The sequence below is a fragment of the Somniosus microcephalus genome, chromosome 2 (genome assembly GCF_052327205.1).
Source record: "Somniosus microcephalus isolate GS21.2 chromosome 2, FLI_Smic_1.0, whole genome shotgun sequence".
Classification (NCBI taxonomy): Eukaryota; Metazoa; Chordata; class Chondrichthyes; order Squaliformes; family Somniosidae; genus Somniosus; species Somniosus microcephalus.
Window position 1 is genome coordinate 96,305,846 of NC_140988.1, and position 26,590 is coordinate 96,332,435.

At 43.7% G+C, this 26,590-nt stretch overlaps 1 protein-coding gene across 1 annotated transcript in view; it reads left to right on the forward strand.

Moving 5' to 3' along the window:
- Positions 1-26,590, forward strand: part of ednraa (endothelin receptor type Aa) — an 84,381-nt gene that overhangs the window by 23,976 nt on the left and 33,815 nt on the right. Inside the window, exon 3 of the mRNA XM_086011475.1 lies at positions 24,260-24,458. Coding sequence (XP_085867601.1) covers positions 24,260-24,458 — 199 coding nt within the window. The remainder of the gene's footprint in view (positions 1-24,259; positions 24,459-26,590) is intronic.

Below are 26,590 nucleotides of genomic sequence, written 5' to 3' on the forward strand. Positions count from 1 at the left end.
GACTGTTCGACTGACGGATGATGCCGAGGCGTTCCATGGTGTCGAACTCGGCTTTAGCGATGGCGAGTTTCCCCGGGTCAAGGCGCCGAGTGCGGGCGTAGACGGGCGGTCCGGTGGTCGAGATGTGGTGCTCTACCCCGTGTTTGGTGGCGGCGGACGAGAACGTGGGCTTCGTGAGGTCCGGGAACTCGGCGAGGAGGCGGGAAAACTCATCGGAGGCCGAGAGTGCGCTTGACAACTTCGTCATGCTGGACCTGCTGAGGGAACATGGGAGCGAGCTGAAAGTCTCAGCGTTGATGAGACGTCGGTTCTTGACGTCCACCAAAAGGCCATTGGCTCAGAGGAAGTCAGCGCCGAGAAGGGGGGTGGACACTTTTGCCGTGACAAAGTCCCAGGTGAACCGCTGCCCACCAAAACAAAGCGCCAGGCTCCGTTTCCCGAAGGTGCGGATGGAACTGCTGTTGGCGGCTTCAAGGACGGGGCGTGGTTCCCCCCTTGCATGTTTATGGTTGACGCGGGCAGGACGCTCACCTGGGCACCCGTGTCGCAAAGAAAACGACGTCCGAAGTCGGTGTCCGTAATAAATAACAAACTGCCTGAATGGCCGACAGCCATAGCAGCCGACGAGTGGTCTTTTGTTTGTTTCGACGCAGGAAAACTGCATGGGGGCCGGCACTTCCTGGCTTTGGGGCCGAACTGCGCGTGGTAGAAGCAGAGGCTTGGGGGCTGCCGCCGTTGAGCTGTATTGATGGGGGCAGGGCTCCGCATGGCCGCGCAGTGCTGTTGCCCGGCAGAGAAAAATTTGTCGGCCTCCTTGGCCAGGTCGCGGAAATCGGTACTGGAAGAGTTGGCTAAAGCCGACCGTACCTGACCTGGCAGCTGTTGAAGTAACAGTTCCTTGAAGAGGAAGCACGGCCTGTGTGTGCCCAGGAGGGCCAGCATGTGGTCCATCAGCTCCGAGGGCTTGGAGTCGCCAAGCCCGGATAGAGAGAGAAGCCGGCGTGCGCGCTCGGCTTCGGTGAGTCCAAAAGTTTCTAAGAGGTGCGTTTTCAGCGTTTCGAATTTGTTGAGCTCCGGGGGGTTCTCGAGCAGGCTCACGACTCTGGCCACGGTGGAGCTGCCGACAGCAGAGACAATGTAGTAGTACCTCGTGTCGTCCGCGGTGATGTCCCGGAGTGCAAATTGAGTCTCGGCCTGGGCGAACCAAGCGGCAGCCTGTCATTCCCAAAACTCGGGTAATTTGATGGAAATGGCGTTCGTCGCCATTTCGGATGAGGTCTTTGGAATCGTCCAAAAGAGCAGCGGGGTCACCAATGTTGGAGTCGCTAGAAATCAACAGGCTCTGAGACTTTTGTTGCAGCAAAGGCAAAACGCATGTTACTTTATTCACTCTCCATGAGGACTGAGGGTCTCAGCCTCGTTGCAGGGCTATGACGTCATCACGCTACCGACGCATGACGTCATCACGCTACCGACGCTCTTAAAGGGACCCTGCCCCGATAACTCAACCCAGTACGTACATATAACAACATTGGCTATACATAGTGAATTGTGTTTAGGTACATATAACAACATTGGCTATACATTGTGAATTGTGTTATTGTCCCTATGTGGTCTCCGCCACACTAGAATGTATACAAGGAGAGTAATTCCCTAAAAGGTATACAAGGAGTGTAATTTTCCCATAATGTACACAAGGGGCTGGATTTTCATTGGGCCGTGGAGTCAGGATTGGAGACGTGTGGGGGTTTAAAATCCTGAAATCGGGGGTCCCAACCCCAACCCGCCTCCATGACAGTTTCAAAGGAGGCGGGTACCTGCCCCGCACTGGGACCCGCCTCCCCGAGGTGGGAAGGGGATTAGTGCCAATTAACTGCCTGTTAACAGGTAGTTAACAGGCAGTTTGTAGCCTAATCCCTATTTTCATTGTTGAAATGTGGGATTCCCGACGGCTCCAAACCATGCCAAGTTAGCGAGGTGGGCTGTCGGGATGAAGGGCTTGGAGGGTTCGAAATATCCGGTGTTCAGGTAAGTGATGGGTGCATGAGTGCAGAGGTAAGTGTGTTTGGTCTGTGTAAAGTGTTTAAAGAAGTTCTACTAACCTTTACTTACCTTTACAGCCTTCCTTCCTTCAGGTCTCGGGAGTCCCTCATCTCAACTGCGCAGAAAGCAGAATGGCCGCCAGCTGTCAAAATCTGCAGCCTCTGCTTTCTGTTCCGGGGAGATCTCTAAATCATCCTGAGAGGAAGGAATTTACCTGGAGTACAGATTGTCAGTGTTTGACAGCTTGTCCAAAGGTCTTGACAGATGAAATTTCAATCTGTGGCGTCACCTGTTGCCAGGTGGTCCTTAATTGGCCTGCTGAGCCCGTTGGGCGGGCTTAACAAGGTCAATCAAGTCAAAATCGCGTGGGTTGGCTAGAACTCGTTTGAGGCGGGACTACAACCCCAAAAGTTGTAGTCCCGCCTCCTACCCGACTCCTCAATGAAAATCCAGCCCAGGGAGTGTAATTTCCCCATAATGTATACAAGGAATGTAATTTCCCCATAATGTATACAAGGAGTGTAATTTCCCTAGAATGTATACAAGGAATGTAATTTCCATAGAATGTACACAAGGAGTGTAATTTCCCATAATGTACACAAGGAGAGCAATTTCCCTAGAATGTATACAAGGAGGGTAATTTCCCCATAATGTATGCAAGGTGTGTAATTTCCCTAGAATGTATACAAGGAGTGTAATTCATAGAATGTATACAAGGGCTGTAATTCATAGAATGCATACAAGGAGTGTAATATCCCCATAATTTATGCAAGGTGTGTAATTTCCCTAGAATGTACACAAGGAGAGTAATTCCCTAGAATGTATACAAGGAATGTAATTTCCCCATAATGTATACAAGGAATGTAATTTCCCTAGAATGTATACAAGGAATGTAATTTCCCCATAATGTATACAAGGAATGTAATTTCCCCATAATGTATACAAGGAATGTAATTTCCCCATAATGTACACAAGGAATGTAATTTCCCTAGAATGTATGCAAGGAGAGTAATTTCCCCATAATGTATACAAGGAGTGTAATTTCCCCATACTATTTACAAGAGCTGTAATTCCCTAGAATGTATACAAGGATTGTAATTTCCCATAATGTATACAAGGAGTGTAATTTCCCATAATGTACACAAGGAGAGTAATTTCCCCATAATGTATACAAGGAATGTAATTTCCCCATAATGTATGCAAGGTGTGTAATTTCCCTAGAATGTATACAAGGAGAGTAATTCCCTAAAATGTACGCAAGGAGTGTAATTTCCCCATAATGTATACAAGGAGAGTAATTCCCTAGAATGTATACAAGGGCTGTAATTCCCTAGAATGTATACAAGGAGTGTAATTTCCCCATAATGTATACAAGGAGTGTAATTTCCCCATAATGTATACAAGGAATGTAATTTCCCCATACTATCTACAAGGGCTGTAATTCCCTAGAAGGTATACAAGGATTGTAATTTCCCATAATGTATACAAGGAGTGTAATTTCCCTAGAATGTATGCAAGGAATGTAATTTCCCAAATGTACACAAGGAGAGTAATTTCCCCATAATGTAGAGAGAAAATGGAGAATTACAGACCAGTAAGCCTGACGTCGGTAGTGGGGAAAATGCTAGAGTCCATTATAAAAGATGTAATAGCAGAGCACTTGGAAAACAGTGACAGGATCGGACAAAGTCAACATGGATTTACAAAAGGTAAATCGTGCTTGACTAATCTACTGGAATTTTTTGAGGATGTAACTGGTAAAATAGATAAGGGAGAACCAGTGGATGTGGTTTATTTGGGCTTTCAGAAGGCTTTCGATAAGGTCCCGCATAAGAGATTAGCTTGTAAAGTTAGGGCACATGGGATTGGGGGCAAGGTATTGACTTGGATAGAGAACTGGTTTGCAGACAGAAAGCAAAGAGTTGGAATAAACGGGTCTTTTTCCGAGGTCAATTCAATTCAATTCAATTTTATTTGCCACATGTAACTAATATGTAACTAGTACAATGGAATGCTTACTCCCCGTAGGGACACGTCAGCTATTCTTAGAGCGCCGTGTTCAGAAAGTCAATTCAATGGCATCCAGTGGCAGTGGGAGCACGATGTCCCTCAGCCGCTCCGTCCTCCTCGTCACCGCGGCCTCCTCCTCACTGTTGCCGGCTCCACGTGTGGTGGCCTGCTTCTCCCGCTCACGATCCGACCTCTGGTCACCATGCCCGGCTCCCCTCCTCCCAGTCGGACTGCGAGCTTCCCTCCAAGGAGCTGCCGGCCGACGTGCTGTAGCGGGTTGTCGTGGCTGCTGCTCGTTGCGCTGCGCTGCCTCCGCCCGACCCGCCGAACACATCGTCGGGATGTAAATGCAGTGGCAGAGTGGCAGGCAGTGACTAGTGGGGTACCACAGGGATCGGTCCTTGGACCCCAGCTATTCACAATATATATTAATGATCTAGACAAGGGAACTAGATGTAATATCTCCAAATTTGCAGATGACACAAAGCTGGGTGGGCGTGTGTGCTGCGAGGAGGATGCCGAGAAACTCCAGGATGATTTGGACAGGTTGGGTGATTGGGCAGAAGCATGGCAGATGCAATATAATGTGGATAAATGTGAGGTTATCCACTTTGGTGGCAAAAACAGGAAGGTAGATTATTATATGAATGGCAATAGATTGGGAGAAGGGGAAGTGCAACGAGACCTGGGCGTCCTTCTGCACCAGTCGTTGAAGGTAAGCATGCAGGTGCAGCAGGCGGTTAAGAAGGCAAATGGAATGTTGGCCTTCGTAGCGAGAGGGTTTGAGTCCAGGAACAAGGATGTCTTGCTGCAGTTGTACAGGGCCTTGGTGAGACCACATCTTGAGTATTGTGTGCAGTTTTGGTCGCCTTATCTGAGGAAGGATGTTCTTGCCATGGAAGGAATTCAGCGAAGATTCACCAGGCTGATACCTGGGATGGCAGGAATGACGTATGAGGAGAGATTGGGTCGATTGGGCTTGTACTCGCTGGAGTTTAGAAGAATGAGAGGGGATCTCATTGAAACTTATAAAATTCTGACAGGACTGGACAGGCTAGAAGCAGGAAGGATGTTCCGGTTGGTCGGGGAGTCCAGAACCAGGGGTCACAGTCTAAGGATAAGGGGTAGGCCATTTAGGACAGAAATTAGGAGGAATTTCTTCACCCAGAGAGTGGTGAACCTGTGGAATTCTCTACCACAGAAGGCAGTAGAGGCCAATTCATTTAATATATTCAAGAAGGAGTTGGATATATTTCTTAAGGCTAAAGGGATCAAGGGGTATGGGGAGAAAGCAGGGACAGGGTACTGAATTTGGATGATCAGCCATGATCGCATTGAATGGCGGAGCAGGCTCGAGCGGCCGAATGGCCCACTCCTGCTCCTATCTTCTATGTTTCTATGTATGCAAGGAATGTAATTTCCCAATAATGTACACAAGGAATGTAATTTCCCTAGAATGTATACAAGGGCCTAGAAATTCAGTTGCCTTAGCGCCGCTTTTGAGGCGCTAGAGGGACTAGTGCCAGAGTTGTGGCCAGTTTAAAAATTCCCTGGGGCCCTAAATCGGCATTGCACCGGTAGCGCTGCGCCGGCACCGATGACGTCATTGGTGTGCGCAGCGTCCCGGTTGCCGTGGTAACCCGCCCGAACTCCGAAATTGAGTTGCGGCCGCCTCGCCCGTGGCAGCCGCAAGCAACGTTCTGTCAGAGGTGCCTTACTCCAGTTTGCGCCGGCGCATTAAAGGCCCCGCGGCGGCCGGCCACTTTCCCGCCGGCCGCCTGCCCGCAGCTCCCTCCCCGGACTTCTCCCCCCCCCACCCCCCGGAACAGATGCAAGCCCGGCACTTGTCCGAGGTGCCGGGCTCATTTTTAAGCTGATTTGCGCGGGCCGCGGCCGGGTGCAGGCAGCTCCTCCTTAACGGGAGGAGGAGGCCTGCACGTCCCCAGCCTGCCGCACCGCATCGGGTGCCACAGCGCCGGAACAGCGCCGCAATGGGGCAGTTAGCGCCCATTGGGAGGCGCTGAAACCCTCCAGTAGCGCCGGCAGCCGTTTGGGCGCGGCGCTACTGAATTTTTGGCGCGCGCAGGGGGACTTAGCGCCGGCACTAACTTCCGGCGCTAAAGCCCTGGCTGCGTCAAAACTCAATTTCTAGGCCAAGGAGTTTAATTTCCCTAGAATGTATACAAGGAGTGTAATTTCCCTAGAATGTACACAAGGAATGTAATTTCCCTAGAATGTATACAAGGAGTTTAATTTCCCTAGAATGTAGACAAGGTGTGTAATTTCCGCACAATGTATACAAGGGGTGTAATTTCCCCATAATGTATACAAGGAGATTAATTTCCCCAGAATATATACAAGGAGTGTAAGTTCCCTAGAATGTATACAAGGTGTGTAATTTCCCTCTAATGTATACAAGGAGAGTAATTTCCCCATAATGTATACAAGGAATGCAATTTCCCCATAATGTACACAAGGAATGTAATTTCCCGAGAATGTATACAAGGAGTTTAATTTCCCTAGAATGTATACAAGGAGTGTAATTTCCCTAGAATGTATACAAGGAGTTTAATTTCCCTAGAATGTACACAAGGTGTGTAATTTCCCTAGAATGTATACAAGGAGTGTAATTTCCCTAGAATGTATACAAGGTGTGTAATTTCCCCATAATGTACACAAGGAGAGTAATTTCCCTGGAATGTATACAAGGAGTGTAATTTCCCTAGAATGTATACAAGGAGTGTAATTTCCCCATAATGCACACAAGGAGAGTAATTTCCCTGGAATGTATACAAGGAGTGTAATTTCCCTAGAATGTATACAAGGAGTGTAATTTCCCCATAATGTACACAAGGAGAGTAATTTCCCTAGAATGTATACAAGGTGTGTAATTTCCCTAGAATGTACACAAGGAGAGTAATTTCCCCATAATGTAAACAAGGAGAGTAATTTCCCTAGAATGTATACAAGGAGTGTAATTTCCCTAGAATGTATACAAGGTGTGTAATTTCCCCATAATGTATACAAGGGGTGTAATTTCCCCATAATGTATACAAGGACAGTAAATTCCCTAGAATGTATACAAGGTGTGTAATTTCCTTAGAATGTATACAAGGAGTGTAATTTCCCTAGAATGTATACAAGGAGTGTAATTTCCCTAGAATGTATACAAGGTGTGTAATTTCCCCATAATGTATACAAGGGGTGTAATTTCCCCATAATGTATACAAGGAGTGTAATTTCCCCATAATGTATACAAGGAGTGTAATTTCCCCATACTATCTACAAGGGCTGTAATTTCCCTAGAATGTATACAAGGAATGTAATTTCCCATAATGTACACAAGGAGTGTAATTTCCCTGGAATGTATACAAGGTGTGTAATTTCCCTAGAATGTATACAAGGAGTGTAATTTCCCTAGAATGTATACAAGGAGTGTAATTTCCCTAGAATGTATACAAGGAGTGTAATTTCCCTAGAATGTATACAAGGAGTGTAATTTCCCCATAACGTATACAAGGAGAGTAATTTCCCTAGAATGTATACAAGGAGTGTAGTTTCCCTAGAATGTATAAAAGATGTGTAATTTCCCTAGAATGTATACAAGGTGTGTAATTTCCCCATAATGTATACAAGGTGTGTAATTTCCCCATAATGTATACAAGGAGTGTAATTTCGCTGGAATGTATACAAGGAGAGTAATTTCCCTAGAATGTATACAAGGTGTGTAATTTCCCCATAATGTATACAAGGAGTGTAATTTCCCTAGAATGTATACAAGGAGTGTAATTTCCCTAGAATGTATACAAGGATTGTAATTTCCCCATAATGTATACAAGGAGTGTAATTTCCCCATAATGTATACAAGGAGTGTAATTTCCCCATACTATCTACAAGGGCTGTAATTTCCCTAGAATGTATACAAGGAATGTAATTTCCCATAATGTACACAAGGAGTGTAATTTCCCTAGAATGAACACAAGGGCCTAGAAATTCCCTTGGGTTTGCGCCCATTTAGGGGCGCAAGAGTGGGTTGCGCCGGAAGTTGCGTCGCCGCTGAAATTAGGTGGGCCTTTAAATCGGCGTAAGCCGGTAGCGCTGCGCCAGCACCGATGACGTCATCGGTGTGCGCAGCGCCCCGGTACCGCCCGAAACCACGCCGATCCCCATCTTCAGTAGCGGCTGCCTCTTCCCTGGCGGCCGCTAACAACGTTTTGAAAACCTGGCCGTGCTGCAGCCTTAGTGGCGCTATTTAAAGCGGAGGTGCGGCCGGCCGCTTTTTCGGCGGCCGCCTGCCCGCACCTCCTTCCCCGGCCTCCTCCACCCCCCCCCCCCAGCGGCATTGCCGGCTGTTTTCCGTGGAGCCCGGCACTTCGCCGTTGTGCCGGGCTCTTTTGCCGGCACTTTCAACGGGGCTCCGGCCGTTGCAGGCACCTCCCCCTTAAGAGAAGGGGGAGGCCTGCAGTACAGCAGCCTGCCGCTCCGCATCGGGTGGCGCAGCGGGACCGGCAGCGCTGAATATTCACTTTCAGCGCCCCAAGCGGGGCGGGCACACCCTGTACCAGCGCCCGCTTCCGCTTTGGGGCGCTGAAAGTGAAATTTGGGGCGGGCACAACTGGCTCGGCGGCGGGCGCTAAATTTCCGGCGCAAACGTGCTGGCGGGGCGTCACCGAATTTATAGGCCAAGGTGTGTAATTTCCCTAGAATGTATACAAGGTGTGTAATTTCCCCATAATGTATACAAAGAGAGTAATTTCCCTAGATTGTATACAAGGAGTGTAATTTCCCTAGAATGTATACAAGGAGTGTAATTTCCCTAGAATGTATACAAGGAGTGTAATTTCCCCAGAATGTATACAAGGAGTGTAATTTCCCTAGAATGTATACAAGGACTGTCATTTCCCCATAATGTATACAAGGATTGTAATTTCCCTAGAATGTATACAAGGAGTGTAATTTCCCTAGAATGTATACAAGGTGTGTAATTTCCCCATAATGTATACAAGGAGTGTAATTTCCCAAAAATGTATACAAGGAGTGTAATTTCCCTAGAATGTATACAAGGGGTGTAATTTCCCTAGAATGTATACAAGGTGTGTAATTTCCCTAGAATGTATACAAGGAGTGTAAATTCCCTAGAATTATACAAGGAGTGTAATTTCCCCATAATGTATACAAGGAGAGTAATTTCCCAAAATGTATACAAGGAGTGTAATTTCCCTAGAATGTATACAAGGAGTGTAGTTTCCCTAGAATGTATAAAAGATGTGTAATTTCCCTAGAATGTATACAAGGTGTGTAATTTCCCCATAATGTATACAAGGTGTGTAATTTCCCCATAATGTATACAAGGAGTGTAATTTCCCTAGAATGTAGACAAGGTGTGTAATTTCCCCATAATGTATACAAGGGGTGTAATGTCCCCAGAATGTATACAAGGATTGTAATTTCCCCATAATGTATACAAGGAGTGTAATTTCCCTAGAATGTATACAAGGAGTGTAATTTCCCCAGAATGTATACAAGGAGTGTAATTTCCCTAGAATGTATACAATGACTGTAATTTCCCCATAATGTATACAAGGAGTGTAATTTCCCTAGAATGTATACAAGGAGTGTAATTTCCCTAGAATGTAAACAAGGATTGTAATTTCCCCATAATGTATACAAGGAGTGTAATTTCCCTAGAATGTATACGGGGAGTGTAATTTCCCCATAATGTAAACAAGGAGTGTAATTTCCCTAGAATGTATACAAGGAGTGTAATTTCCCTAGAATGTATACAAGGTGTGTAATTTCCCTAGAATGTATACAAGGTGTGTAATTTCCCCATAATGTATACAAGGAGAGTAATTTCCCTCGAATGTATACAAGGAGTGTAATTTCCCTAGAATGTATACAAGGAGTGTAATTTCCCTAGAATGTATACAAAGAGTGTAACTTCCCCATAATGTATACAAGGAGAGTAATTTCCCTCGAATGTATACAAGGTGTGTAATTTCCCTAGAATGTATACAAGGAGTGTAATTTCCCTAGAATGTATACAAGGTGTGTAATTTCCCTAGAATGTATACAAGGAGAGTAATTTCCCTAGAATGTATACAAGGGGTGTAATTTCCCCATAATGTATACAAGGTGTGTAATTTCCCTAGAATGTATACAAGGAGTGTAATTTCCTTAGAATGTATACAAGGTGTGTAATTTCCCTAGAATGTATACAAGGAGAGTAATTTCCCTAGAATGTATACAAGGTGTGTAATTTCCCTAGAATGTATACAAGGAGTGTAATTTCCCCATAATGTATACAAGGTGTGTAATTTCCCTAGAATGTATACAAAGTGTGTAATTTCCCCATAATGTATACAAGGAGAGTAATTTCCCTAGAATATATACAAGGGGTGTAATTTCCCCATAATGTATACAAGGAGAGTAATTTCCCTAGAATGTATACAAGGAGTGTAATTTCCCTAAAATGTATACAAGGATTGTAATTTCCCCATAATGTATACAAGGATTGTAATTTCCCCATACTATCTACAAGGGCTGTAATTCCCTAGAATGTATACAAGGATTGTAATTTCCCCATAATGTAAACAAGGAGTGTAATTTCCTTAGAATGTATACAAGGAGTGTAATTTCCCATAATGTAAACAAGGAGTGTAATTTCCTTAGAATGTATACAAGGAATGTAATTTACCATAATGTACACAAGGAGTGTAATTTCCCTAAAATGTATACAAGGTATGTAATTTCCCTATAATGTATACAAGGTGTGTAATTTCCCTAGAATGTATACAAGGAGAGTAATTTCCCTCGAATGTATACAAGGAGTGTAATTTCCCTAGAATGTATACAAGGTGTGTAATTTCCCCATAATGTATACAAGGTGTGTAATTTCCCTAGAATGTATACAAGGAGTGTAATTTCCCTAGAATGTATACAAGGTGTGTAATTTCCCTAGAATGTATACAGGGTGTGTAATTTCCCTAGAATGTATACAAAGAGTGTAATTTCCCTAGAATGTATACAAAGAGTGTAATTTCCCCATAATGTATGCAAGGGGTGTAATTTCCCTAGAATGTATACAAGGAGTGTAATTTCCCTAGAATGTATACAAGGTGTGTAATTTCCCTAGAATGTATACTAGGTGTGTAATTTCCCTAGAATGTATACAAAGAGAGTAATTTCCCTAGAATTATACAAGGAGTGTAATTTCCCCATAATGTATACAAGGAGAGTAATTTCCCTAGAATGTATACAAGGAGTGTAATTTCCCTAGAATGCATACAAGGAGTGTAGTTTCCCTAGAATGTATAAAAGATGTGTAATTTCCCTAGAATGTATACAAGGTGTGTAATTTCCCCATAATGTATACAAGGTGTGTAATTTCCCTAGAATGTATACAAGGAGTGTAATTTCCCTAGAATGTATACAAGGTGTGTAATTTCCCTAGAATGTATACAAGGTGTGTAATTTCCCCATAATGTATGCAAGGAGTGTAATTTCCCTAGAATGTATACAAGGAGTGTAATTTCCCTAGAATGTATACAAGGAGTGTAATTTCCCTAGAATGTATACAAGGTGTGTAATTTCCCCATAATGTATACAAGGGGTGTAATTTCCCCAGAATGTATACAAGGATTGTAATTTCCCCATAATGTATACAAGGAGTGTAATTTCCCTAGAATGTATACAAGTATTGTAATTTCCCCATACTATCTACAAGGAGTGTAATTTCCCTAGAATGTATACAAGGAGTGTAATTTCCCCAGAATGTATACAAGGAGTGTAATTTCCCTAGAATGTATACAAGGACTGTAATTTCCCCATAATGTATACAAGGAGTGTAATTTCCCTTGAATGTATACAAGGAGTGTAATTTCCTTAGAATGTATACAAGGTGTGTAATTTCCCCATAATGTATACAAGGAGTGTAATTTCCCTACAATGTATACAAGGAGTGTAATTTCCCTAGAATGTATACAAGGAGTGTAATTTCCCTAGAATGTATACAAGGTGTGTAATTTCCCTAGAATGTATACAAGGAGTGTAATTTCCCTAGAATTATACAAGGTGTGTAATTTCCCCATAATGTATACAAGGTGTGTAATTTCCCCATAATGTATAGAAGGAGTGTAATTTCCCTAGAATGTATACAAGGAGTGTAATTTCCCTAGAATGTATACAAGGGCCTAGAAATTGAGTTTGCGCTGCGCCAGGGCTTTAGCGCTGGAAGTTAGCGCCGGCGCTAAGTCCCTTTGCGCGCGCCAAAAATTCAGTTGCGCCGCGCCCAAACGGCTGCCGGCGCTACTGAAGGGTTTTAGCGCCTGAAAACTGGCGCAACGCGCCGCATTGCGGCGCTATTCCGGCGCTGCGGCGCCCGCTGCGGTGCGGCAGGCTCGGGAAGTGCAGGCCTCCTCCTTCCGTTAAGGAGGAGCTGCCTGCACCCGGCCGCGGCCCGCGCAAATCTCTTCAAAAATGAGCCCGGCACCTCGGACAAGTGCCGGGCTTGCATCTGTTCCGGGGGGGGGTGGTGGAGAAGTCCGGGGAGGGAGCTGCGGGCAGGCGGCCGGCGGGAAAGCGGCCGGCCGCCGCGGGGCCTTTAATGCGCCGGCGCAAACACATGTTGGACTCTGTTGCCAGAGTCTTAGTTGCGGCTGCCACGGGCGAGGCGGCCGCAACTGAATTTCGGTGCTGGGGCCCGTCGGCATGGCAACCGGGACGCTGCGCACACCGATGACGTCATCGGTGCCGGCGCAGCGCTACCGGTGCAACGCCGCTTTAGGGCCCCAGGGAATTTTTGAACTGGCCATAACTCTGGCGCTAGTCCCTCTAGCGCCTCAAAAGCGGCGCTAAGGCTAGTGAATTTCTAGGCCAAGGTGTGTAATTTCCCTAGAATGTATACAAGGTGTGTAATTTCCCCATAATGTATACAAGGAGTGTAATTTCCCTAGAATGTATACAAGGACTGTAATTTCCCTAGAATGTATACAAGGAGTGTAATTTCCCTAGAATGTATACAAGGTGTGTAATTTCCCCATAATGTATACAAGGGGTGTAATTTCCCCAGAATGTATACAAGGATTGTAATTTCCCCATAATGTATACAAGGAGTGTAATTTCCCTAGAATGTATACAAGGATTGTAATTTCCCCATACTATCTACAAGGAGTGTAATTTCCCCAGAATGTATACAAGGAGTGTAATTTCCCTAGAATGCATACAAGGACTGTACTTTCCCCATAATGTACACAAGGATTGTAATTTCCCTAGAATGTATACAAGGAGTGTAATTTCCCTAGAATGTATACAAGGATTGTAATTTCCCCATAATGTATACAAGGTGTGTAATTTCCCCATAATGTATACAAGGAGTGTAATTTCCCCATACTATCTACAAGGAGTGTAATTTCCCTAGAATGTATACGGGGAGTGTAATTTCCCCAGAATGTATACAAGGAGAGTAATTTCCCCAGAATGTATACAAGGAGTGTAATTTCCCCATAATGTAAACAAGGAGTGTAATTTCCCTAGAATGTATACAAGGAGTGTAATTTCCCTAGAATGTATACAAGGTGTGTAATTTCCCTAGAATGTATACAAGGTGTGTGATTTCCCCATAATGTATACAAGGAGAGTAATTTCCCTCGAATGTATACAAGGAGTGTAATTTCCCTAGAATGTATACAAGGAGTGTAATTTCCCTAGAATGTATACAAAGAGTGTAACTTCCCCATAATGTATACAAGGAGAGTAATTTCCCTAGAATGTATACAAGGAGTCTAATTTCCCTTGAAAGTATACAAGGTGTGTAATTTCCCCATAATGTATACAAGGAGTGTAATTGTGGTGTATGTGCCTTTAAGAGCAATTATGGTGTATGTGCCTTTAAGGGCCCCAGGTGTGCGTAATGCCGGTAATTGCCACTTGGGCTATATAAGCCTGTGTATTGTGTATATCCTTTAGAACCCCCCCACCAGACTTGCTTAGTAAATACCTATGAACCAACTCCTGTCTTCAGTGTCTTTATCTACACATGGACACTGCAGTGGCGACGAAGTGGAAACGGACTTACCTGCAATTCGGCAGCACCTCAAGCACATCGATTCCTCCAGCGTCCAGAAGACTCAAGGAAGTAAGAGAAACTGTGGTTTCACCAGCTGGCCAAGCTGGTGACAGGTACTGCGCTAATCCTTCCTGGGCGTCAGGCTGGAGCTCCAGCGGCAGGCTCTACAGCTGAAACAGGCAGCGAAATCGGAGGCAAGCAATAACGGACTGGGAGGGTGCACTCGAGAGACGGCCGGCGCGGCAAGCAGGTCAGTGTTTAGACCTCCGTCGGGAACGAGTCTCCAACAGTGAATAAACGGAAACCACAGTACAACAGCGTTGTTATCGGTAGCAGCGGCGGGAAAGCGCAGGAAGCGCCATATCGTTGCTACAGAGAGAAAAAAAAAGCGCGGGAAGCGCCATATCTTTTCTGAAATGCCTAAATCTGGTAATATTGAGGCTTTTGATGGCGAAATAGAAGATTGGACCACATACGTGGAAAGAGTAGAGGTTTATTGCACTGCAAATGGAATAACAGATGAAAAAAAAGCTTCAGTACTTCTGAACTTAATGGGCGCGAAGACATACGGGCTGTTACGAAATTTAATCACTCCAGCCAAACCAAAGGACAAGACTTTTAAAGAAATTGTTGATACCCTGCAGGAGCATTTAAACCCAACACCGCTGCTGATAGCGGAACGATTCAAGTTCTTCAAGAGAAATCAACACAAGAATGAAAGTAACGCTGATTACCTAACCGAATTAAGAAAGCTATCAAAGTACTGCCAATTCGGAGCAGGACTATCGGATTATCTTCGAGAGAAATTTGTTTGCGGTCTCTTAAGTGAAGGAACACAAAAAAGACTGCTTTCTGAAAAAGATTTAACATTGGACAAAGCTTTCAGTATGGCTGTATCATACGAAGCAGCAGCAAAAGGAGCTGCAGAGATACAACAAGAGACACAGGACTTCGGCACATATAAAATGACACAGGAGTTCGGAAGATGTTATCGCTGCGGCAGATCCACCCATAACCAGAGGGACTGCTGGTTCAAGGGCAAAGCATGCAGGCAATGTGGTAAGATTGGACACGTTGCACGGGTTTGCCAATCTGGACAAAATAAATCCACTGACAGAAAACAAATAATCAATAAAGAAAAGTACAGGAAGGTACAAATGATGGCGGACAGTAGCTCCGAAGACCAGAATAGCGATAGCGACTCCGGAAACAAGAGACTAAGCTGTCTCAAATTACATAATGTACTTGCCAAAGAGGATTACCAAACCATTTGGGTTACCCTCACAATAGCAGGGTCCCCAGTTAAAATGGAGCTAGATGCAGGATCAGCTCTAACCGTAATAAATCGACGAGATTACGAGAGGCTATTTTCGCATATACCTCTAAAAGACACATCCATTATCTTAAAAACATATACGGGGCAGAAAGTCTACCCCAAAGGAAAAATAAGGGTGCCTGTGGTATACAACGGCAAAGAAATACATAAGTTGTATTTATACATTCTACAAGATGGTGGTCCACCGTTGTTGGGACGTGAATGGATAAGGAAGATACGTTTAGACTGGCACTCCATTCAGACACTGACGGTGACCAGTAAGGAAAAAAACAATGATGACATCATACCTGAACGATTAAAAGACATCTTGGCCAACGCCAAAGAAGTGTTTCAAGAGAAACTAGGAACCTTGAAAGGCATCACTGCCTCAATAAAAGTGGAAGATCCAGCAATTCCAAAATTTTTTAAGGCAAGACCGGTGCCATATGCAATACATCCGGCAGTCGAGGCAGAGCTGAAGAATTTGGAAAAGGCAGGCGTATTATCCAAAATAGATTGGAGCGAATGGGCAACACCCATCGTTCCAGTCATGAAAAAAACATTGAAAAATAACTCTGAGGAACAGAAAAAAATTCGCATCTGTGGGGACTTTAAGGTGACTGTAAACCCGGTCCTTCACACGGTACAGTATCCTCTTCCGAGGATAGAAGATATTTTCGCCTCACTATCCGGAGGGAAACGTTTCACAAAAATTGACTTGGCACAGGCATATCTACAGATGGAGGTTGAGGAGACCTCTAAAATGTATCTCACAATAAACACACACAAAGGCCTGTACCAGTACAATCGACTGGTTTTTGGAATAGCATCAGCTCCAGCTATCTGGCAAAGAGCTATGGAGCAAGTCCTGCAAGGGATTCCGGGGACTCAATGCTACCTAGACGACATCCTTATAACAGGAGAAAACGACAACGAGCACCTTGCCAATTTGGAGCAGGTGCTCACTAGGCTGAAAGAACGGGGCCTACGAGCAAATCGCCCCAAGTGCGAATTTTTCCAAAATCAGATATCATATTGTGGCCACATAATTAATAAGGAAGGGTTGCATAAGTCACCTGAAAAAATTGAAGCAGTTATAAAAGCCCCAGCACCTGAAAATGTTTCACAATTAAGGTCATTCCTGGGATTAATAAATTACTATCATAAATTTTTACCAAACTTATCAACTATTCTACACCCTCTTAATGATCTTCTACAGACAGGAGTGATTTGGAAATGGAACGAAGACTGTAAACGTGCCTTCCATAAATGTAAAGACTTAATCACATCCGAGAAAATTTTGGCTCATTACAACCCATCACTACCAATCAGACTGGCGTGCGATGCATCCCCTTACGGCATAGGAGCAGTATTGTCCCATAGATTCCCTGATGGCTCGGAACGGCCGATAGCTTTTGCGTCACGCTCATTGAACTCAGCTGAGCGTAACTATGCCCAGATAGACAGGGAAGCACTCAGCCTGGTATGGGGAGTGAAGAAATTCAACCATTACCTACACGGACAAAAATTTACCTTGCTGACTGACCATCAACCCCTCATCTCCATATTCAACCCTAAAAAAGGTGTCCCCATTATGACGGCACAAAGACTACAGAGGTGGTCCCTTTTTCTAGGAGCACACCAATACAACATTGAATACAAGGGGTCAAAACAGCATGGGAATGCTGACGGTTTATCACGCCTACCGTTGCCAACGATAGAAGAGGCACCTACAGTGGACCCAGTAGAGATATTTCACTCTACCATAGTGGAATGTCTACCGGTGACAAATTCTGCCATTAAAAGGGAGACAAGAAATGACCCTACTCTCTCACGGGTCTACGATTTAACAGTGAAGGGATGGCCAGCACATGGCGAACCACTGTTGCCAGCATTCTCGCAAAGAAGAGAACAGCTGTCAGTGTGCCGAGGAACCTTGATGTGTGGATCCAGAGTGGTGATTCCACCCAAACTCCAGGATAAAGTGCTAAAGGAGCTTCACGAGGGGCATCTGGGTGGAGTGAAAATGAAGAACCTAGCTAGGGCGTTTGTATGGTGGCCAGGTATCGATGGAGACATCGAAGACATGACCAAGAGCTGCCTAGGATGCCAGAAGGTCCAAAATGCTCCGCCACAGGCCCCTCTACATCCATGGGAGTGGCCCTCATCTCCCTGGCAAAGGGTGCACATCGACTTTGCTGGTCCATTTATGGACTCAATGTTCTTAATCGCAGTTGATGCACACTCCAAGTGGCCGGAGGTAATAAAGATGTCCTCCACCACCACGGAAAAAACCATCACAGTATTAAGGACCATATTTGCCAGGAATGGGCTGCCGGAGCAGATATGTTCTGATAATGGACCGCAATTTGTGTCCGAAGAATTCAGAAAGTTCTTAAAGAACAATGGGGTAAAGCACTACATGTCCGCCCCATACCATCCCGCCACCAATGGATTGGCTGAAAGGCTTGTCCAGACCTTCAAGAAGGCCATCAAGGCCATGGGTAATGAAGACATAAAACTTCAGCACAAGGTGGATAACTTCTTATTTGCATATAGGAATGCAACGCATATGGTTACTAACCAAACTCCCGCCATGATGTTCTACAATAGAAACCTAAGATGCCGGCTGGATTTGGTCAAGCCCAACATCCGAAGGGACGTGGAGAACCGGCAGTTTCAGGGCATGAATGAAAGGCCAACTAGGGTCTTCCAGATAGGCCAACCGGTTTTGGCCCGGGACTACCGTACCGAGAAATGGCAGCCTGGAACTATCTGCACACGATTAGGACCACTGATGTATACCGTGGACATCGGAGACAGCATAATAAGGCGCCATGCTGACCAAATCATCAAGTCATCCGAAAAGGGACAACCTACACCACCACGCTATACATCTAACGATGAAGTAGAGATACCCATATCTACCTCCGATCCGGTGATACTGGAGCCCGATGAACCCGACACTGGCCTTCAAGCCGAATCAGCCTTGCCAGAAGAACCTACTACACCACCAGAAACTACTACACCCCCGAGGCGTTATCCGGACCGAGTCAGGAAGCCTCCTGCGAGACTAACTTATAATTAATTAATACAGCAATGTATATTATTTTGCATATAACATGGAATTAATAATTACTTAAAATATGATGTACTAGTTAGCTAGAAGGGGAGGAATTGTGGTGTATGTGCCTTTAAGAGCAATTATGGTGTATGTGCCTTTAAGAGCCCCAGGTGTGCGTAATGCCGGTAATTGCCACTTGGGCTATATAAGCCTGTGTATTGTGTATATTCTTTAGAAACCCCCCACCAGACTTGCTTAGTAAATACCTATGAACCAACTCCTGTCTTCAGTGTCTTTATCTACACACGGACACTACAGTAATTCCCCTAGAATGTATACAAGGAGTGTAATTTCCCTAGAATGTATACAAGGAGTGTAATTTCCCTAGAATGTATACAAGGAGTGTAATTTTCCTACAATGTATACAAGGATTGTAATTTCCCCATAATGTATACAAGGATTGCAATTTCCCCATACTATCTACAAGGGCTGTAATTCCCTAGAATGTAAACAAGGAGTGTAATTTCCTTAGAATGTATACAAGGAGTGTAATTTCCCATAATGTAAACAAGGAGTGTAATTTCCTTAGAATGTATACAAGGAATGTAATTTACCATAATGTACACAAGGAGTGTAATTTCCCTAAAATGTATACAAGGTATGTAATTTCCCTAGAATGTATACAAGGTGTGTAATTTCCCCATAATGTATACAAGGAGAGTAATTTCCCTCGAATGTATACAAGGAGTGTAATTTCCCTAGAATGTATACAAGGTGTGTAATTTCCCTAGAATGTATACAAAGAGTGTAATTTCCCCATAATGTATACAATGTGTGTAATTTCCCCATAATGTATACAAGGAGTGTAATTTCCCTAGAATGTATACAAGGAGTGTAATTTCCCTAGAATGTATACAAGGAGTGTAATTTCCCTAGAATGTATACAAGGTGTGTAATTTCCCTAGAATGTATACAAGGTGTGTAATTTCCCTAGAATGTATACAAGGTGTGTAATTTCCCTAGAATGTATATAAAGAGTGTAATTTCCCTAGAATGTATACAAGGTGTGTAATTTCCCTCGAATGTATACAAGGAGTGTAATTTCCCTAGAATGTATACAAGGTGTGTAATTTCCCTAGAATGTATACAAGGTGTGTAATTTCCCTAGAATGTATATAAAGAGTGTAATTTCCCTAGAATGTATACAAGGTGTGTAATTTCCCTCGAATGTATACAAGGAGTGTAATTTCCCTAGAATGTATACAAGGTGTGTAATTTCCCTAGAATGTATACAAGATGTGTAATTTCCCTAGAATGTATACAAGGTGTGTAATTTCCCTAGAATGTATACAAGGAGTGTAATTTCCCTAGAATGTATACAAGGTGTGTAATTTCCCTAGAATGTATACAAGGTGTGTAATTTCCCTAGAATGTATACAAAGAGTGTAATTTCCCCATAATGTATACAAGGTGTGTAATTTCCCTAGAATGTATACAAGGAGTGTAATTTCCCCATAATGTATACAAGGAGTGTAATTTCCCTAGAATGTATACAAGGAGTGTAATTTCCCTAGAATGTATGCAAGGAGTGTAATTTCCCTAGAATGTATAAAAGATGTGTAATTTCCCTAGAATGTATACAAGGTGTGTAATTTCCCTAGAATGTATACAAGGAGAGTAATTTCCCTAGAATGTATACAAGGTGTGTAATTTCCCCATAATGTATACAAGGAGTGTAATTTCCCTAGAATGTATACAAGGAGTGTAATTTCCCTAGAATGTATAAAAGATGTGTAATTTCCCCATAATGTATACAAGGTGTGTAATTTCCCCATAATGTGTACAAGGAGTGTAATTTCCCTAGAATGTATACAAGGTGTGTAATTTCCCCATAATGTAAACAAGGTGTGTAATTTCCCTAGAATGTATACAAGGAGTGTAATTTCCCTAGAATGTATACAAGGAGTGTAATTTCCCTAGAATGTATACAAGGTGTGTAATTTCCCCATAATGTATACAAGGGGTGTAATTTCCCCATAATGTATACAAGGAGAGTAATTTCCCCATAATGTATACAAGGAGTGCAATTTCCCTAGAATGTATACAAGGAGTGTAATTTCCCCATAATGTATACAAGGAGTGTAATTTCCCCATACTATCTACAAGGGCTGTAATTCCCTAGAATGTATACAAGGAGTGTAATTTCCCAAAATGTACACAAGGAGAGTAAATTCCCTAGAATGTATACAAGCAGTGTATTTTCCCTAGAATGTATACAAGGAGTGTAATTTCCCTAGAATGTATACAAGGAGTGTAATTCCCTAGAATGTATACAAGGAGAGTAATTCCCTAGAATGTATATAAGGAGAGTAATTCCCTAGAATGTATATAAGGAGAGTAATTCCCTAGAATGTATACAAGGAGAGTAATTCCCTAGAATGTATACAAAGTGTGTAATTTCCCCATAATGTATACAAGGAGTGTAATTTCCCCATAATGTATACCAAGTGTGTAATTTCCCCATAATGTATACAAGGAGTGTAATTTCCCCATAATGTATACCAAGTGTGTAATTTCCCCATAATGTATACAAGAAATGTAATTTCCCTAGAATGTATACAAGGAGTGTAATTTTCCAACATCGGAAATGCCAGTTTCAGGCATGCACTGCGAATGCGCTGGAAACCGGCATTTCCGACCTGACAAGAAAGCTCTTGACAGATCCTCCGGCTGCCTGGGAGAAGGGCCTCTGCGGGCGGATAGTTCCGCTTTTTGGAGACCCTCTGCCCGCAGAAAACCCTTACAATGCTTGCGCATAAGAGTTTGAAAAAAAGTTTTAAAAAAATTTTCCAGTGATTTATCAGTTTAAAATATTTTTTAAAAGGTAAGTTTATTTTTAGCCCGTAAAAAAATTATTTTTTTCAAAAATTTAAAGTTTTGTTTAAAATAGTTAATTTATTGTACTTTCAAGTCATTTTAAAAATGTGATTAAAAAAAAAAATTTATTTAGGGGGAAAAATTCAGTTAGTTTGCGCCTCCTGTTAGCGCCTTAAGAGGGCGCTAATGGGGCGCAAAGCAACTAGCGGCCGGGCGCGGCGATGTTTGCGCTGCTCGCGAAATTAACTAGACATTTTGCGGTGGCGCTAAACACTACCGCCACGATCTCCTGCGCCGGCAGATCATGCGTCAGTCGAGTGCGCAACGCCCCGGTAGCGCCCCGGAGCAGATATTGAGTGGTGCCCCCTGCCTTACCGCCTGCCGCTAGCAACGACAGGTTGAGAGAAGCGTTTTACAGCTAGGAAGGGACTGGGGGAGCGCTATTTAAAGGCGACCGCTTCCTGCCTTTTTTTGTTGGTGACATTTTTGCACCACGCATTCTGAGAGAGAGACTTCTGGAGAGATTCAATGCTGTGTGAAGGAGTTTTAGGTACTGAGCAGCACTTTGCAGGTTCATTTTGATTTGCCCTTCCTTGTATCGATTTAGAAGAGACTGTGGGGGCTGCACTCTGAGCTCTTTCCCTGGGCCTCTCCATTGTTCTTTCCAGCAGATTTGATGTACAGGTCTCTCCAGGCCGAGATTTTAGGCTGCAATGAGCAGGATGTGGATGGAGAGCAAGATCAACCTTCCCCTTTAAGAACTGGCCGGCACCATTGTGCCTGTGTTCCATTGCATGCTGACATCACATGAGCTTCGCCAGCGCTCTGAGGTAGTGCCTTGCTCCTCGGCGTTAGCGCCTTAAGAGAGGTGTGAAGCGCCTGATTTAGCACTCCAATCACCTCCGGGGTGATAAAAGCCAAGTTTGCCGTCAGAGGCGATAATTGGCGCCAGGCGCTAAACTTTGCGCACGGCCGATAATGGCACCCCAAACGGGGCGATACTGAATTTTTTGCCTTTAAAGTTTTACTATGTTTTGGGGGTGATCTCCATTCATACAAGGAGAGTAATTCCCTAGAATGTATATAAGGAGAGTAATTCCCTAGAATGTATACAAGGAGTGTAATTTCCCCATAATGTATACAAGGAGTGTAATTTCCCTAGAATGTATACAAGGCACAAGTCAGGAGTGTAATGGAATACTCTCCACTTGCCTGAATGAGTGCAGCTCCAACAACACTCAAGAAGCTGGACACAATTCAGGACAAAGCGGCCCGCTTGATCGGCACCCCATCCACCACCTTAAACATTCAATCCCTCCACCACTAGTGCACCATGGCTGCAGTGTGTACCATCTGCAAGATGCACTGCAGCAACTCGCCAAGGCTTCTTCGACACCACCTCCCAAACCTGCGACCTCTAGAAGGACAAGGGCAGCCAGTTCCCCTTCAAGTTACACACCATCCTGACTTGGAAATATATTGCCATTACTTCATCGTCGCTGGATCAAAATCCTGGCACTGCTTCCCTAACAGCACTGTGGGAGTACCTTCACCACAAGGACTGCAGCGGTTGAAGAAGGCGGCTCACCACCGCTTTCTCAAGGGCAATTAAGGATGGGCAATAAATGCTGGCCTTGCCAGCGATGCCCACATCCCATGAACGAATAAAGAAAAACTTTCGATATTTTTGGCGGGTGTCTGTTTTTCGGTTGCCAGCCAATGTTGGGGGGCAGTGCTTGACATTGAAATCAATGCTGGGCAGCTGCTGTTCTTTACATTCACAGCCTGTGAGTTTAAAGTGATCCCTTTCTAAAGGGGCTGCATCCTCCTCTATGCTGGCTTCACTCTATGGGGTTTCATGCCAAGCCTTAGCCTGGACCCCCACGTGGGCTGAATATCTGCCGGCCTGGAGAAGCTCCTTTCACCTGGCACACTGCACTTCCAATGAATGCCAAGTCAGGATAGAAGACACTCCTGACTTGATGGTCTCATCCTCCTGGCCACGCCCCCTCTGATATGCACCGTGTAGACTGAGAATCCATCCAAACTAGGCCCCACAGAACTTAGGAGCAGAAGCTGGGACCCAGCAGATCTGTGCTCTGACCTTATTCATGGGTTTTCCTCTGCACTGCCACCTGACCTGACTTACAGTGAGAGTATAGGGGAAGGCACATGGATTTTCAGGACCCACGTAGATTTATATTACTGACCTTTTTGCACAATCCCAGTGGGAAAGCTTGCAGTTGGAGATAGGGCTACAATTCTGTTTTCCTGTTTCTCTTACCCACATTCCCTGCATGCTCAATTCCCCATTGGTGGACGTGGGACCACAGAATAAATATAAGATAGTCACTAATAAATCCAGTGAGGAATTCAAGAGAAACTTCTTTGCTCAGAGAGTGGTGAGAATGTGGAACTTAGAGTATTTGAGCCAACTAGCATAGATGCGTTTAAGGGAAGCTAGATAAGTACATGAGAGAGAAAGGAATAGAAGGATATGCTGTTAACGTTAAATGAAATAAATAGAGTGGGAGAAGGCTCGTGTGGAGCATAAACTCCAGCACAGACCAGTTGGGCTGAATAGCCTGTTTCTGTGCTGTAAATTCTATGTAATGTAAACCTTACATGGAACAACAGGCAGGGGTAGTATATTTCCAGACAGTAACAGGTTTTGAGGTTCAGGCAGTGTTGATGAACTGGTCAAACTTCACTTCTGGTCATAATTGGAACCCTTTAATGCATTTATGTTCTATAACACACTGATAAATATGTATTATATATTTACCACTTACATGTTTTGTATAGATTGTGGAGGATAGAGGTGAATATATAAAAGGACTCATTCTGTTTAAATGAACCTGAGACTCTTGTTGTCATGAAACAGGTATCGGGCTGTCATCTCCTGGAGCCGGGTTCAGGGAATCGGGGTCCCTCTATTGACAGCCTTAGAGATCATCAGTATCTGGGTTCTCTCTATCATCCTGGCTATTCCAGAGGCCATCACCTTTGATATACATGAGCTGGAGTATAGAGCACATAGGTACAACGTGTGCCTCCTTCTTCCAAAATCAGAATTTAATAAGGTAAGGCTGTTCTTCTGAAGATCAGTAAATGTATCTGCTTTATCCCTATATGTAATACACATGAAATAAGTATCAAAATTCACTGATTTATTTATCTATTTTAGATCCTTTTCAGCATCAAATAAGAACTGACTTTTGCATTCTTGGCCGATTTTATTATTTTGCATAGTTCAGCAAGGAAAATGGCTAGAATGAAATAAGCACTGATATGCAAATAGGTGGCTATAAGGGGAAATATTCCCACCAGCAAGATTCAGGCCACATGGAACTTTACAGTCAGGTTTCATGTCCTCATAAATTGCTCTTGTACTGTACATTTAGTGGGTAATTTTAACCTAACTTCCTGGTCAGGAAACCAATGGGATCGTTATTGACTACAATGGAGAGTAGAATCAGCTGGGGTGTAAAACCAGTGTTACACCCAATCCCGTGGGTTTCCCAATGGGCGGTTCAGGTTAAAATGACCCGCTATTAGTGTGAGGGCTTAATTTTAATATTTAAATATGGTCTTCATTTATGTAAATACATGATTACTTTTTGTTTAACAAGGGGGATGGGATCGTGCTCCCCCAGCTGGAGTGGGGTAAGGAAAAATTCTATTCGGAAAGGAGATCCTAAGGGGCAGATTGAATATTTTTCTGGGGTTTTTTTCAAATGACTTTTTAATGCTGATGTTTCATAACGGCTTTGATGTGATTTTTGTGTCGGTTGCTGTTTTTTGGGGGTTTTTTGTGGTTTGTTTTGTGTTTCTAAATCTATTTTGGCATAAGAACATGTTGGGAATATTCATTTGGAAACAATAACAGCCAGATGCCTGCAAAATCAGCAAAAAGCCCACTGTGATAGAAAGATTCACAAAGGTTCGTCAGAACAGGAAAATGGTAAAAGAAGAGCCGATCTGAAAAGTGCTTGTTACAAATGATGGGTCTGTGCTATATATTTGCTCAGGTTCAGAGTCTCCAGTATCTCCTGTCAGCAGACCCACGTCCCCTACGATCACTTTTTCTGCCTAGTTCTGATATAATGGTTCAGATTTTGCAGTAGAAATAACAGTGAGGCTATCAGCGCTCTCTGTTATTAAAGAGTAAATCAGAAAGCAATTTCTGATTGAGCAGCTAAATGCGGAAATCCGGAAGTTGCTGTCCGAGTTGCCCTGCTCCTCCAGAAGCTGTGCTGTACCGGTATTGCAGCGAGAGACTCAGCATTGAAATACATGGAACGGCATATATTTCAATACCTGATAGATACCCACTAAACACACCAAAAGGATTGTCCATTCCAGTGTAAGTAAATTTTTAACGGCATGGTAAGTATTCATTACTGCCAAACAACCTCTCTGTCACTGAAAATGAACTTTTACAAGTGTGGAGTCTCATTCCTTCAGCTTTTAATTATTGTTGGAGATTTAAAAAATAATAATAACTAATCTCACACATAGTACCACGTGCATTTCTTCTAACTCCCCACAAGGTAGACTGATAAACATTCTCGTTAAACAAGGCCAATTGTAAACCAACAATCTGGTTTATTTTAATTAAAATATAAAGAATGAACAGAATACAGTTTTCATTGGCAGTCAATCTATTCCATAATGTTCCTTTTAACATAGAAAGTAACAACATGTCACTCTATCCCTGTTAGCAGGCTAAATTCACTTTAGGGACCAGCAAATATCTGAAACTAGTCAGCTCTAACCTTTAGAAGAGAGTTCTCGCTCTCTCTAATTATTTCCCTTACAAATATCTCCAGACTACCCGTGTGTCCCAGCTGGACAGGATGCCAAAGACTTGAATATTGACCCTCCTCCAGCTTTCCATGTCAGCGATTGGTCAGTTGAGCTGCCAATCAAACCTGCTTCTGCCCAGCTAGGTGTGGGCTCCCCGTCAGTTATCCTGACTGGTCCAAATGAATGAGCTATTTCAACATATTAGAAATGAATGTTACTAGAATATCTTAACAAACACCAAACTGATATGATGTGTGAAAACTCTATTCACCATGATTGGGTGGTGGAAAGGAGTTACCCTGTCTATATCTGTGGTCACCGCATAACTGGTCGTCTCATACCTTGTATCCGCACAGGGTCTCCCAGCTTGTGTTGCAGGATTACTAAAAGACCAACAGAGGTGGTC